The 15,123-nt window shown below is 36.2% G+C and overlaps 1 protein-coding gene across 2 annotated transcripts; it reads left to right on the top strand.

Moving 5' to 3' along the window:
- Window positions 1-612: 612 nt before the first annotated feature.
- On the top strand, window positions 613-14,034 carry pank1b (pantothenate kinase 1b). 2 transcript variants are annotated; one of them, XM_079845682.1, is made up of 7 exons: window positions 613-1,152; window positions 4,363-4,715; window positions 6,345-6,598; window positions 8,774-8,950; window positions 9,046-9,169; window positions 9,588-9,713; window positions 11,123-14,034. In XM_079845682.1, exons 1-7 carry the CDS (start codon window positions 891-893, stop codon window positions 11,180-11,182), a joined length of 1,356 nt encoding a protein of 451 aa, XP_079701808.1. In that variant the 5' UTR covers window positions 613-890; the 3' UTR covers window positions 11,183-14,034. The 2 variants fall into 2 exon arrangements, with proteins under 2 accessions (XP_079701808.1, XP_079701809.1); XM_079845683.1 differs by lacking the exon at window positions 613-1,152 and adding an exon at window positions 1,869-2,035.
- Window positions 14,035-15,123: the final 1,089 nt, after the last annotated feature.

Raw genomic sequence — 15,123 nt, 5'->3', positions numbered from 1 at the left:
TTTGTTCGTCAGGGACTCACCTTTCCAATGATATAAGACACTTGAGTCTACGACATACGGTTTAGGAGTTATGAGCAGTTTCGCGCAATTGATTGCTATAGCGCCACCTATAGGCCAATCTGGCTCATAATTTGATAACCTCTCCTCGATTTTTGTACTACCATCTGACAAAGTTTCAAAGCTCCAGCACTTACGGTTTGGGCTGCACGATGCGTTTTACGGCAGAATAATAATAATAATAAAAATCAGCACAAATACAATAGGGTTTCAGCACTTCGTGCTTGAACCCCTAATAAAAATCAATACAATTACAATAGGGTTTCAGCACTTCGTGCTTGAACCCCTAATAATAAAAATCAGCACAAATACAATAGGTGTTCAGCACTTCGTGCTTGAACCCCTAATAAAAATCAATACAATTACAATAGGGTTTCAGCACTTCGTGCTTGAACCCCTAATAATAATAATAATAATAAAAATCAGCACAAATACAATAGGTGTTCAGCACTTCGTGCTTGAACCCCTAATCAGCACAAATACAATAGGGTTTCAGCACTTCGTGCTTGAACCCCTAATAAAAATAGCCTATGCTAAATGTAAGTAGGCGGCTCTGAAACATGACGTTTCAGCAGAGGGAGTGGAGGCATTTTCCTTAGTGACGTCGCATACCGGCTGTTTGACTCGGAAACAGCCATACAGCGTGTAAAGAAGAAATGACCGACAGTGACCTCGAATAAGATGTTGAAGACCTATCTATTGTCTTCACCTCTTTACAACACATCAGCATTTATGTAGAATTCTGCCAAAACAATTGTACATTTTGAAGCGCCTTCGAAACGTCGAGTCGTTACGCATCTGTCTTCCGAGCGTTTACATTTGCTACGTAAATAATGGAAAATGCTGAAACATCCGATCAAAACGGAACAACGCACTACACGAACGGTTTACTGAACGGATTTCACCCCCCGCAGTCCGATAACGGGGACTCTGTTTCGTCTAACGGAGGTGGTCTGGCTGCTAGTGACAGTAGCGGTGGCCATAATGGTATTGAAAATTTCCACCATCTTCATCAGGATGTACACAACAATGGTTCGCCTGCAAAGCGCTGCAGACTCAGAAGACGCGTGGATTCGGGGAAGAAGAACAGACCGCGTAAGTTCAGCTTTGCAGCATTTCATTAACATATTCAATTGCAACATAAACCGTACAATGACAATTAGCAGAACATAGGCCTACAGTAAATATGTATTTTTGAGGTATGGTTTATTTAAACAAACATCTATAATGTAAGCAACTAAAAAACGATTCCATGGCATAACTTGAATTGCCTTTCTTTGTTTTAATTTAATTTAATGGACACATTATTTTTCGTCTCGTCATGATACATGTTATCTCACTGTACGTTAAAATGTCAATTTTAGTTTCTGACTGTTTGATTAAAGTGTTTACGATGCATTTTTTGCATTACGTTTTTATTCATATTTGTATCAAGATCTTGCAGGTCGATATAGCCTATTTAAAGTGTCATAAAGTCCCGGAAGTAATGAACCATTTTTTGTTTTCTTTTTGGGTTTTATTCAACTATTCTTCGCAATTAAAAAACAAAACAAGAAGAGGTTTATTTAAAAGAGGAATAACATAAAACTGTAAACACATTTCAAACATGCCTGTATTAAGAGGTCTATGTGTTTTTGAAAGACTGGTTTATTTAGTGTTGTTAAATCAATGTGATGTTCGCTGTGCGGATTTCATTGGCCAGATCAGAACCAGGGGGCGTGGACAAAACACGCCAGATATGAAGGGCATGCTGAACAACCAATGAGAGGGAAGCATCGCACAAGGGGGTGGAGCCTGCAGACTTTACAGTTCTTGTCAAATTAACATAAAAAGGCAATAGCACACCTGCCAGCTGACATGAACACGTTTATTCTTCTGACAGCGGCATTTGAAAGATATATTCATATCAGGAATAGATCGCTGCGTGCATAATCCTCTGTCTCACCTGCAAGTATGAAACTAATTGTGAAGAAACCAGGTAATGTCTTGCATATTATTATTGAATCAATGCAATTTGTACACGACAGTAAACCATTTTTTTTATTCTGTTTCGTTCGTATTAATTGATGTTTTTTAAATCTACTGTCAAACCTACTAATGAAGTAGTTGCAGTAACAGTAATGTATCTATAACTGAAGTATAGTTAATCGTTGTTAATATTCAATATTGTTTTTAAATAGGTTTATGTAAACTAATGTAACCTCACTTTTTGTGCTCACACTGCTGTAATGTCACTGTGTTCTTGGTGACTTTAGAGTACTTTGCTCTCTGAGACAAGGAGTACTCACACCTTTCACCCACATGTACGTCTGCCAGCTACATTATCATCACTGATCTAAACACAGACTGCCTTAACTAATCAATGACATAAGAAACTGCTTTCTCTCAAACACTGCAAAATCTATTTCACTGATTCACTGATGTTACTATGAGAAATACTGTAATACGGTAAGTCTAAACCGTTTTTTAAAGGTGTATGCTATGCTGGAAAGATTGTATTTTAAAGATAGGATGTTTCTCTGAATCGCTAAGGCAATCTCTTTAAAACTGCTGTTACCATGGCAACAAAAGGCCCCATAAGCCACAGTGTGAATAGACCAAAATACTCATTTTTTTCCCCCTGCCAAAGCAGTCATAGTATTTTGCAATCAGACAGTATTCATTGATATATTATTATTAAAAACATCAGTTTAAGGATCACCAATGATGCAACACCTCTTTTTTGAGTCCCATTTCACACCAATTGATACCACACAAAAATATTCAGGTTATGCTTGTTAGGAAAGAATATTCAGTGTTTCCCCTAGAATTTTTTCCAGCAGCAGTGCTGTTACTTGGTGGTTGTTACCAAGCCGCGCGTCGGGGGGTCCGGGGGCATGCACCTTCGGAATAAATTTAAAAACAAAAACAACCCTTAAACCATGATTTCTGGCAAGTTTTGTGGATAGAAATAGACATTTTGAACATTAAAATCCAAAATAAGCTTTTCATTAGTTTAAAAGGTGACCAGCTTATAGCCTATTTTACTTCAATTACCTGCAGGGATGTCCAAAAAGTTCCTAAGGGGCAAGGGCTCAAATGTAAGAAAGGGGCAGTAAGTAAAAATAAAAATAAAAAAAAAGTATTTGGATACTATTTTATGTTTTTGCAAAAAGTCTCATGCTTATCAAGCCTGCATTTATTTAATCAAAAATACCGAAAAAAATATATTGTGAAATATTATTACATGATTTTTACCTTTTTATTAATCAAAAAAAAAAATATATATATATATATATATATTAAAAAAAAAAAAAAATATATATATATATATATATATATATATATATATATATAAAAAAAATATATATATATATATATATATATATATATATATATATATATATATATATACATTTTTATATATATATATACTTTTTTTTTTTACCTTTTTATTAATCTCTATATATAATGATTAATAAAAAGGTTAAAAAAAAAAAAGTAAGACCATCACATATCATACAAGAGCTGCAAGTAATTTTCTCTTTGCCTTTTGTTGTTTGATTCACATTATTGGCTCAATCGTTTGATTCACATTATTGGCTCAATCGTCACCAGGTTTATTAGATGCTGCCCCTTTAAGACGCAGATCTAATATCATTCTCCCATTAATTTCTCCCAACTATTTACGCCCATTTAAGCTAAACTGTGTTTAAGTGAATACTCTCCAAGCCTGTCATTTTGAGATATAGGCTATTTTGTTGTGTATTTGATGGTTTAGTCGCGCAAACGAAGCACATGTGCAAATCAGTCCATTTAGCAGCGTGCGTACACACACACACACCCGCCTTGAACTTGGAAACAGCGTCTATTGCGCAGATTATTGTGCTTTTCATTTAATCAAACACAGGTTCTGCAATTTAGCCAAAGTGGAGAGTGCATTTGACAACAATCACAGATTGTGCTGAATCTGACGCTAAATGCATGTTTGTTGGGGAGAAATGACAGCGCGCGCTATGAAGGGAAGGAAGTTGTGCTAGACGATGCGCGAGCATATCTTCTTTTGGAAGCGAAAATAAAATAAGATTAATATCACAGCCCTGTGATATTGTGTAAGTGTAAGCAGACTACATTTTTGTTTAGTTCTCTGGCCATCGTCAATCTCACTCTCTCTTTTACAGTGTGTAAGTGAATGTGATATTGATCATATGAAGATTTTGCAGCGGCGCTGAAAATCCAGCGGCGGCGCTGCGCCGCTGTGAATACATTGTAGGGGAAACACTGATATTGAATTGACCCTTTCTAAAACGTGTGTTTTTGTTTCAGCCTTTCCGTGGTTTGGCATGGATATCGGAGGCACCCTGGTAAAGCTGGTTTACTTTGAGCCCAAGGACATAGCCGCTGAAGAAGAACAAGAGGAAGTGGAGAGCCTGAAGAGCATCCGCCGCTACCTGACCTCCAACGTGGCCTATGGAAACACGGGCATCCGTGACGTTCACCTGGAGCTGAAGAACCTAACCATGTGTGGCCGCAAAGGCAACCTGCACTTCATTCGGTTCCCCACTCAAGACATGCACCGCTTCATCCAAATGGGCCGAGACAAGAATTTCTCCAGCCTGCACACCACCCTGTGCGCCACGGGTGGGGGTGCATACAAGTTTGAGGAAGACTTCAGAACGGTACATGACCCACAGAGGAATGGCAAAATATGAATGGGTTTTATTTTATTTTTTTTATTTATCCTTTGTTTTACCAGGGTAGTCAGTAGTCTCTTTTTCAAGTGAGCCCTGGCCAAGAAAAGGCAGCACATAGCTTAAAAAGACACATAAAAACAGAGATGGACACAACATAAAAAGCATAAATACAATTAAAGGAACACTCCACTTTTTTTGAAAATAGGCTTATTTTACAAGTCCCCTAGAGTTAAATAGTTTACCGTTTTTGAACCCATTCAGCCGATCTTTGTATCCGGCGGTAGCACTTTTAGCATAGCTTAGCATACATCATTGATTCTAATCTGTCCATTAGCATCTCATTCAAAAAATGACCAAAGACACTTTCAATATTTTTCCTATTTAAAACTTAACTCTTCTACAGTTACATCGTGTGCTAAGACCAACTGAAAATTAAAAGTTGCGTTTTTCTACACCTCTATGGCTAGGAACTACTTTCTCATTCCTGCGTAATAGTGGCGGATCTTCGCGGCCGTACCATGGCTGCAGCGGCGCAATGGTTGGTTGGTATTCTGTGAAACATGGTGGTAGTTACACCTTCGACTTACTATCACAGCCCTTTACAACACACAGAACCATGGCTAATCACACAGGTAAATCCACAACACAATTTGTCGGCTGCAAGCCTGAAACTTTCTCTGCAACTACACGAACTTAGTGCCGGTCACATTGAAAGTTCCCTAGCTGGGCTACTTTCAGGCGCTGTAATATCATTGCGCCGCTGCAGCCATGGTACGGCCGCGAAGATCCGCCACTATTACACAGGAATGAGAAAGTAGTTCCTAGCCATATAGGTGTAGAAAATCACAACTTTTCATTTTCAGTTGGTCTTAGCACACGATGTAATTGTAGAAGAGTCAAGTTTGAAATAGGAAAAATATTGAAAGTGTCTTTGGTCATTTTTTGAATGACATGCTAATGGACTGATCAGAATCAATGATGTATGCTAAGCTATGCTAAAAGTGCTACCGCCAGATACAAAGATCGGCTGAATGGGTTCAAAAACGGTAAAACTCAACTATTTAACTCTAGGGGACTTGTAAAATGAGCCTATTTTCAAAAAAAGTGGAGTGTTCCTTTAACAAGTGAGAATATGCAGGCTGTAAACAACATAAAGTCTAGACACACTCACATGTATGATGTAAAGTGTCTGCCAGATATGACTTGAAATCAGAAATGAGGATAAACATGTTTAGTTTCAGTTCTTTCTGTAGTGCGTTCCAGGTTGACGGAGCATTTTACCAAATTCGGAGTGAACAGTAGGCACATTGAAAAGTATGCTATTGTTGGACCTGAGGTTATATCTATTGTCTGTTGCCAATGAGAATACTGATAAATATGATGGTAATGATCCAGTAATTGCTTTATAAATGAAAATCAACCAACTGATAAGCTGTACAAATTGCAGTGGTGTGTGTTATATTGAATGTGAAAAAAATTTGTTGATCCGTGCCAGGCTAGTGTTTTGTTGACATAATGACTGGTTAACCTATTACTGTTATCAGGACACGAAAAAATAGCTCGCATCGGATATGCCTCTCACATCTATGATTGTGTATTTATTTCTTCCCACAGGTGGCTGCTTTGGAGCTGCAGAAGCTGGATGAACTGGACTGTCTTATTCAAGGTCTGCTGTACGTTGACTCAGTCGGGTTCAATGGCCATCCCGAGTGTTATTTTTTTCAAAATCCCTCTGACCCTGAAAACTGTGTCAAGAGGCCATTTAGCCTGGAGAACCCCTTCCCTATGCTGCTGGTAAACATTGGCTCGGGGGTTAGCATCCTGGCTGTCTACTCCAAGGATGATTACAAGCGGGTCACCGGCACTAGGTGAATTCCTGCCTCATCTTTTTCTTGTAGCCAAGCAAACATGGTCATTTCAGGTTTATGTCATTTGTCCTTGCTTTTAATACGTGCCATGCATAAGTAAGAAAAGAAGTTCTGGCTTCTACTGCGGCAGATCTTACTTCCTGACCTGATAACATTTATCAGATGTGTTATTGCAGAAGCATAGATATTAGGGCTCTCAAAAGATTAATCGCATCCAAAATAAAAGTTTGTGTTTACATAATATATTTATGTGTACTCTGTTAATTATTATTTATATATTAGGGCTGTCAAAAGATTAATCGCGATTAATCGCATCCAAAATAAAAGTTCGTGTTTACATAATATATGTGTGTGTACTCTGTTAATTATTATTTCTATATAAATACACTCACATTCATGTATATATTTAAGAAATATTTGCATGTATATACTGTATATACATTTATATAATCTATAATATATATAAATATAAATGTTTTATATATAAAATAATATTTTTTTCTTAAATATATACATGCTTGTGTGTGTATTTATATATAAATAATAATGAACAGAGTACACGCACATATATTATGTAAACACAAACTTTTATTTTGGATGCGATTAATCGCGATTAATCTTTTGACAGCCCTAGTATATATAAATACACACACATTCATGTATATATTTAAGAAATATTTGCATGTATATACTGTATATACATTTATATTATTTATATTATATATAAATATAAATATTTTATATATAAATATAATAAATTTTTCTTAAATATATACATGCTTGTGTGTGTTTTTATATATAAATAATAATTATACACAGTACACACACATATATTATGTAAACACAAACTTTTATTTTGGATGAGATTAATCGCGATTAATCTTTTGACAGCCCTAATAGATATACCTCAAACCATCAAATTTATTCATGCAGAAGTGCATTGCCAAAGTACAAAAAAAAAATGTAATTGGTTCATTTGTTTTGTCATTTTAGTTAAAGGGTTAGTTCACCCAAAAATGATAATTTTCATAGTTTACATACCCTCGTCGTTCAAACCTGTAACAGCGCATTCACACGGGGCGTCAGCGCTAACGCTTGACAGAGGGCGTGGCTGATGCAACAACAGCCAATCACATTACTTGCCGCGTCTGCTCTAGGGTTGCATGAATGCAATTGGCTAGCGTCTGCTCTAGGGTATTTGCATATGGCGATCTGATTGGATGACGCCTGCATTGGCGCTTGAAAAGTTGAGAAATCTTCAACTTCTGCCGATTGCGACGCGACGGAACCCACAATTCAGTACGGCAACGCATGACATCACCCATTCAACGTAAATGAGAAACGTTAACGTAAGAGTTAAAAATATTCTGAACAGAAATAAAGATCTTTTATGAAATCTGAGAGTTTTCTGTCCCTTTGTTGACAGTCCATGCAGCTACCACTTTGTTGCTTCAAAAAGAGTATCCATATGAAGTGAGCAGTTTAGTCTTTTATATGATGAACAGATTTAATTTAGGCTTTTATTCACATATAAACATTGATCAGCGAACATAAACAGAAGCTCACCTGTACTTGCTAGAAGAACAAACCTCATTGGTTCTTGCGGAAGCTCAAACGTGCTGCGTAACACACAAGAATGAACCTCATTGGTTCTCGCACATCAACCAAGCTTGCTTGAACTTCCGTTTACCACAACTGATGTGTGTGTTGATGAATGTTTTTATTTGAATAAAAGCCTAAATTCAATCTGTTAATCATATAAAGAGATTGTGTCTCTTCTGAAAATTTGGACCAAACCACTCATTTCATATCGATTATTTTTATGATCACTTTATGAACTTTTTAAATCATTAAAGTTGTAGTTGCGTAGCTGTCAGTGGAGGGAGAGAAATCTGTCAGATTTCATTAAAAATATCTTTATTTGTGTTCCGAAGATGAATGAAAGTCTTACGCTGTATTCACACGGGGAGTCATTTTATTTAAATAATTTTAAAAATTTAACTCAAACAAAATAAATAATTTATAAATCGTGGACATTAATGAATAATTTGTGGGAACAAATTCTTAATTTGTGGCCAAATATCAAATGATTACAAAAAAAAGGCAATTTTATGTTTGAACCACAGATGGCGATAAAGAGCCTAACATTAATTTGCTTCATTGGTTGTGATTCAGTTTAGGAGGTGGTACGTTTCTAGGCCTGTGTTGCTTGCTGACTGGCTGTGATACATTCGAGGAGGCCTTAGAGATGGCAACCAAAGGGGACAGCACAAATGTGGACAAACTTGTGAAGGACATTTACGGTGGCGATTATGAGCGCTTCGGTCTCCAGGGATCCGCCGTTGCATCCAGGTACAGACAGATTTGTCAGCATTCATATGTAAAAATGATCATGTTTGTGATTTAAAGAATTTTTTTAAAGTTTTTTTCTTTCTTTAATTTATTAGTTTTGGTCATATGATGGGCAAGGAAAAACGTGATAGCATAAGTAAAGAGGACCTGGCCAGGGCCACTCTTGTCACCATCACAAACAACATCGGCTCCATCGCCCGCATGTGTGCAGTGAACGAGGTTTGAAAACATTTTCTTTTAATGCAAAAGCTCATTTATCAGTTTTTGCAGTTTCTATCCATATTTCCAGGCTTCCAGCCACATTAATTTATTTTGTCTACTTAAAAATACATATAATTCAATGGGCATTACCGGCAAAAAATATCAAGATCAAGTCCATGGTACTAAAGATGGGCCTGAACTCTGTGTGCTCTGAGCTTCTTTACAGTGTTGTCTTGTGGCATGGAGATCAAGCAGCATTGTACAGGGCTATCACAGCACACTGAACAGCCTCAAGATGGATAAACATTTTTTTCTTTTTCCTAAAATACTCTGGTGTTACATGTGTAATGTGGACATTTCCTCTTTTCTCTTCATCAAATTCAAATCGTGTTACTGTTTATTCTGACTGCCTGTTTTTGTATTTAATTCCCTTTAGAATATCGATAAAGTGGTTTTTGTTGGCAATTTCCTTCGGATCAACACTGTATCAACTAAGCTGCTAGCCTATGCCATGGACTTCTGGTCTAACGGTCAACTGAAAGCCCTTTTCTTAGAACATGAAGTAAGACTTTTTCCTTTTTAAATCACTTTTAATTCCCTGTCCATCTTAGACTTACCATAACATTCTCCATTGTGTGTTTGGCATTTTATAACTATTGGAATCAGCCAATAAGCACACACATATTATAAACATTTTTGTATACACATGAGATTATTTATAGTGGAGAATTTCTATTAATATTACAATTCTGTGAATATTCCTTATAAGTCAGAAATGTCAACAAGCCATCATTTGCTTCTGTGACATCTCTTTGAGTCAACTCATGTATTTACTCCAACATCTTTAATAGATATGTTGGCAGATTCATTGATTATAACAAGATGTTCTAGTTTTTTCACATTGTACATTTCAGTCCTGTTTAGTCCCGATATTCAGATATAGAAAATGAGACCAGAAAAGATGGTAAATAACAATGAAAGGTGTTACTGAAGATGAATGTGAGTATTTAAATATTAGGGAATAAGATGAAAATGTGCACCTTTTGCATCAGGATTTATTAAAAAACAACAACAGGTGTGTAGCCGCCATAGGTATATAATAAATGAGAAATGTTCAAATAATGTTAAGAGCAAACAAGGTTTAAGTACTGTTTGTACAAGTTAATTTAGATTTCATTTGAATATATTAACTTACCTGTCTTTCCTCCCCTGCAATATTCTGTGCTTGTCACTGCATGACGTCTTTGCTAATTAACAGGACTTTTAGTGTCCAAAAGTTCCTAAATCTACCTGTCAGTGGATAATGTTGATTTCTGCTGTCAAAGATTGTGCACTTTGAGAAGATATTATGTAAAATAAACCATTTAGGTTGAGCTATGTTGTGTACGTCTCATAAGATATCATTCAAATGTATTTTTAGAATGTTTTTTATATTTTCTCTTATGCTAACCGAGGCTGCATTTATTTGATTAAAAGTGTAGTAAAAATGGTGAAATGTTATTGTAATTTATTTTTGTGGTGGCAAACCTGAATTTTCTGCAGCCATTCTTCAGTCTCACATGATCCTTCAGAGATACTTCTAATATGCTGATTTGGTTGTCAAGAAACTTTTCCTTTTATTTTCAATGTTGAAAACAGTGTTGATTAATGTTTTTGTGGAAACTATGATACCTTTATTCAGGATTCTTTTATGATTTTTTTTTTTTTAAAGCAAATCATTGATTTCAAATCCAAATCTTCAGTAACATTATAAATGTCTTTACTGTCACTTTTGATCAATTCAATGTATCCTTACTGAATAAAAGTATTAATTTCTTTCAAAAAAATTACTGTCCCCAAATGTTTCAACTTACTTTATGTACAGTATATTAAAATATCAGCCATCAATTGATCATTAGGCTTCAACAGATTCCACATCATACCATGTGCATGTATGGAAACCGAATCAAATGTTTTGCTTCTGTACTGCAGGGATATTTTGGAGCTGTTGGTGCCTTCCTAGAGCTACTGAAGATGACGGACGACTCCTGAGACACTGAAGAAAACCCAACCTTCAAACCAGAAGCTGCTGTAAGATTTCAGGAAAGCCACATCCCCTAATAAGGAAAAGCCATTTAATAATATGACCCGAGTTTTATTTTCCATTCAAAACATTGACACGTTGGCCCTTCTATGCTTGTGACAGAAGCAGGTGACCAAGAGGAAATAATGCAACAGCAACGCACTTTCAGTGTGTGATGAGCCTGACCTCATGATAATTATGCCTCATCACTGCTTCTATATATCCAGAACAGCTTTGGCTTTGATATTTTGAGTGGAAGATGGTTTAGGACACTAATTAAAAATGCCTGTATACTCCTTCTACACCCTGTTTGTGAGCTTTATGAAAAGGGTTTGGAGGTGAGTATTATGTTTATTAGTGGTACAGTATAAAAACAACCTTTCCTCAATACAGAGAAAAATACGAGCAGTCCTTAAGAGGCATTTACGCTGGACTTTGCTCTCCCTGTTCTAGTCACATATGAGCATTCATCATATTTTTATTGCATTAAAAATGCGAAGTTGTATTATTAAGCATAAAATCATTTTGGACACTAAAGCGTGAGTCCAAGTTCATAATTCTGAAATCTTTTTAATACAGCAAATAACAATTGAATTTCAATACTTTTTCAATTACGTACAGAATTAGCAAAAAATCGTCAGGTAAACAGACCTTGTATGATTAGTGGATGGTTGACATGAGTAGCTGTATTTTCTAAGATATCTTTACCTCCTTTTAACTGGTCAGTCTAATGAACAGTGAACATATGCACCTGAGCTGACACTGATTGTGTTGGGACCAAATTGTCAATATTGACTGGAAAACATCAGATGGAGAATTCTCATAGTTCACTACATACAGTAAGTTCTTTCTTACCTTGATGATTTTTTTTGGTTTTACAGTCCCTAATGCCAATATTTCTCTGATCTGAATGTGTTGACAGTTTACCCTGTGTATATACACTGTAGTATATAATGTTTTGTTGATTTATTTAATTTAACATTTGCACAAACCATCTCTTGTCATATTCATGCCATTATGCAGTGATGTCTCATTAGAGACTTCTAACCAAGACTTATATTTACTGTCAAACCTCCTCACATATGCCTTCATCCTTTAAACATTATGTATTAATGATTTTTTTTCCCTTGCCTAAACACCTTTTAACTCTTTGTAAATATACTGTACAGCTGGGTCTGACTGTGAACTGTGAAGGTTGTTGTTCAGAACCAGATGTATGTTAATTACATGCTCCTAAAGCTGGAATCATAATTAGTTATTCCAGTCACTATAATCTGTCGAAATATGTAGGATCAGAAACATAAGCACTTCCAGGAGGAAAATGTATTGCCTTTTCCTCCCTTTGAGCCACAGTATGACAGCAATTATTTTTCTACCAATTGCATTTTCTCATTTGGCTTCAGCAGTGTAAATATGTAGTCAAGTCATTAAATCCTTTATTTTTTACAGCACTGATAAAATAAGCAGTGTAATTTGTAGTTTTTTTTTTTCTTTTTTTTTCTGATCATCATGAATACAAGCAAGACCAAAACTTCCTGGAGGAAGTAAAATGTACATTTAAGAATAATATCATAATGCAATTTTTGATTGGAGGATTGACTGTCAAAAATATTCATCCATTGTGCGTGTACTGAACCTACATGTTCAACAACAGACCTGTGCTAACATTAAAGTGTCTTCTAGCTGCTTGTAACATCTGGAACAACATCTGTAGCACATTAAGTGCAGTGCCTCTTCGTCTTTTCCTTGTCTCTGTTGAGTCATGCTTTACTTCCTCTGCTCTGTCCTTAGAATTGCCTTATGCGGTGGGGTGCCATTGTGCATAATCCAGTCCTCCAAAAACAAAATGGCACCCCCAACATCTCTCTGAGCCACAAAAGTAACTTCCGAGTGTTATAGGTTGCCTTTTACTGATGGAGACAAGGCTTTATCTCCGTATCCTCTGTATTGTCACAAATGCTAAATCCAGATGTCGCATTAATCCTTAACAGTATACTTGAGGTGTTTTCAATTTCTTTTGAGGTAAGGGTGGGGGGTATTACTTTTTTCTATGCCACAGCAGACTGAATGCATGTGTCGGTACATTGTATTTTAAATGAGTCAATGCAAAGCATGCAAGCGATTTCTGAACAGGGGTGACATTTCCTAAGGGTCTTTGGATGGATCGCTCCATCTAATGTAGTCGAATTGCCTCTTTATCAGGTTTTGTTCTTGTAAATTAGATCGTATGTCAACGCATGTTCATTCTTTGCGCTATATGTTAAATTGTACGAAACCTTTCTCTCCTTTCATAAATGTATTCTGTCTGTCCCAAACTGTACATGTTTGATGCCCAGTTTTCAGGAAGCATGTCCTAAATTTTAAATGCTTAATCGCAGCTATACCGCTGAATTATAAGCTTTTTCTAGAACTAAATTGTGTCTTTATAAATCGTATCATTTTAGATAATTAGATGTCAATATTCCATGCTAATAACCCTCATTAATGATCTCAATCTCCTGACAAACTTGTCTTATGTATGTGATCTGAATGAGTATGTTTGTTTAATTCCATACAAAAAATTTTTTTAAACTTTCAGCACATATGAATCTCAAACAGAATCACTACACAAATTTTAAGTGTATTTCTTATAATATTTGATGTTGATTAGGAACCCCTAATTTACTTGCGCCTCATAAGGAATGAACTCATCACAATACTATAGCTCTGAAATTCATGTCACTAAGAGATTTTTATATTGGTTTTGAGTTATCATGTGAAAAGCTAACTTCATTTGTTAATAAACTATTTTGTAAATATCTAATAAATGTGTTGATTGTGGAAAATGGTTTACTGTAATGGTTTGTTATCAACCCTTACACCAGTTCACTGGATATTCAGAAACATGCATCAAAATTATTGGCCAGCTTTATTGGCCAAGTATGCCTGAGCATACAAGGAATTTGGGTAACACTAAGGTTCGTTAACATTAGTTAACATGAACTAATAATGAACTGCACTTCTAAAGCATCTATTTATCTTTGTTAAAGTTGATTTCAACATTTACTAATGCGTTATTAAAATCTTAACATCAGTTAATGCACTGTGAACTAACATGAACAAACCATGAACAGCTGTTTTTATATCAAAGATTAACTGATGCTGAACAGAGGTGTTGTTCATGGTTAGTTCATGTTAACTAATACAACCTTATTGTACATTTTTACCAGAATTTGTTACCGTTTAGAGAAAACCAGCAGTGCACATTTACACATACAGGCACGGCACAGCAGTGTTGGACTAAATGAGATATCAAATAATACAACATGATTACAGATACCACAAACATCTAAGAACCGCACATAGAGCAGTTCAGTGCAGAGCATACACACAATAATTAACTGACCGAGCATAGAAAGCAGTACACATGGCCTGTGGCATGGCAATGATTGTCCAGTTGGTTAAAGAAACATTGCACAAAGTAAAATGAATAGAGGCACTGTAGTGGTAAAAAGTCCAGTATAAATTGAGGTTATGGGAGGGTGTTTAGGGTCTTTGTGGCTGCCAGGAAAAAAGCTATTTTGCTGTCTGGTAGTACTTTTTTAATAAGTCTATATCACCTGCCTAAACAGGCTGTATGTGGGGTGTGAGGGGTCCCTTACAATACTCCCAGCCCGTTTCCTGACACGGGATGAGTACAGGTCCTTGAGGGAGGGCAGATTGGTCCCGATGATGCCCTCTGCCATCCTAACTACTCTGTGAGGTCGGTGTTTGTCTAGTTGCGTGGCATTGCTGAACCAGACAGACTGATGAACACAGTACGGATTCAATGATGGCGTACGGGTCCTTGGGCAGGTTGTGCTTCCTTAGCTGGCGGAGAAAATACATCCTCTTCTAAGCTTTCTTGATTATGTTAATGGTGTTCTTTACC

Source organism: Gobio gobio (genome assembly GCF_949357685.1).
Source record: "Gobio gobio genome assembly, chromosome: 20".
Taxonomy (NCBI): domain Eukaryota; kingdom Metazoa; phylum Chordata; class Actinopteri; order Cypriniformes; family Gobionidae; genus Gobio; species Gobio gobio.
The sequence above is the reverse complement of the archived record's forward strand: the minus strand, read 5'-3'. Positions and strand labels throughout refer to the sequence as shown.

Bases quoted from the DNA above. Each gene is read 5' to 3' on its own strand.
- pank1b (XM_079845682.1), top strand. From the start codon at position 891: ATGGAAAATGCTGAAACATCCGATCAAAACGGAACAACGCACTACACG. The intron at 1,153-4,362 runs GTAAGTTCAGCT...TTTTTGTTTCAG, and splicing joins GGGGAAGAAGAACAGACCGC to CCTTTCCGTGGTTTGGCATG. The intron at 9,714-11,122 runs GTAAGACTTTTT...TCTGTACTGCAG, and splicing joins CCCTTTTCTTAGAACATGAA to GGATATTTTGGAGCTGTTGG.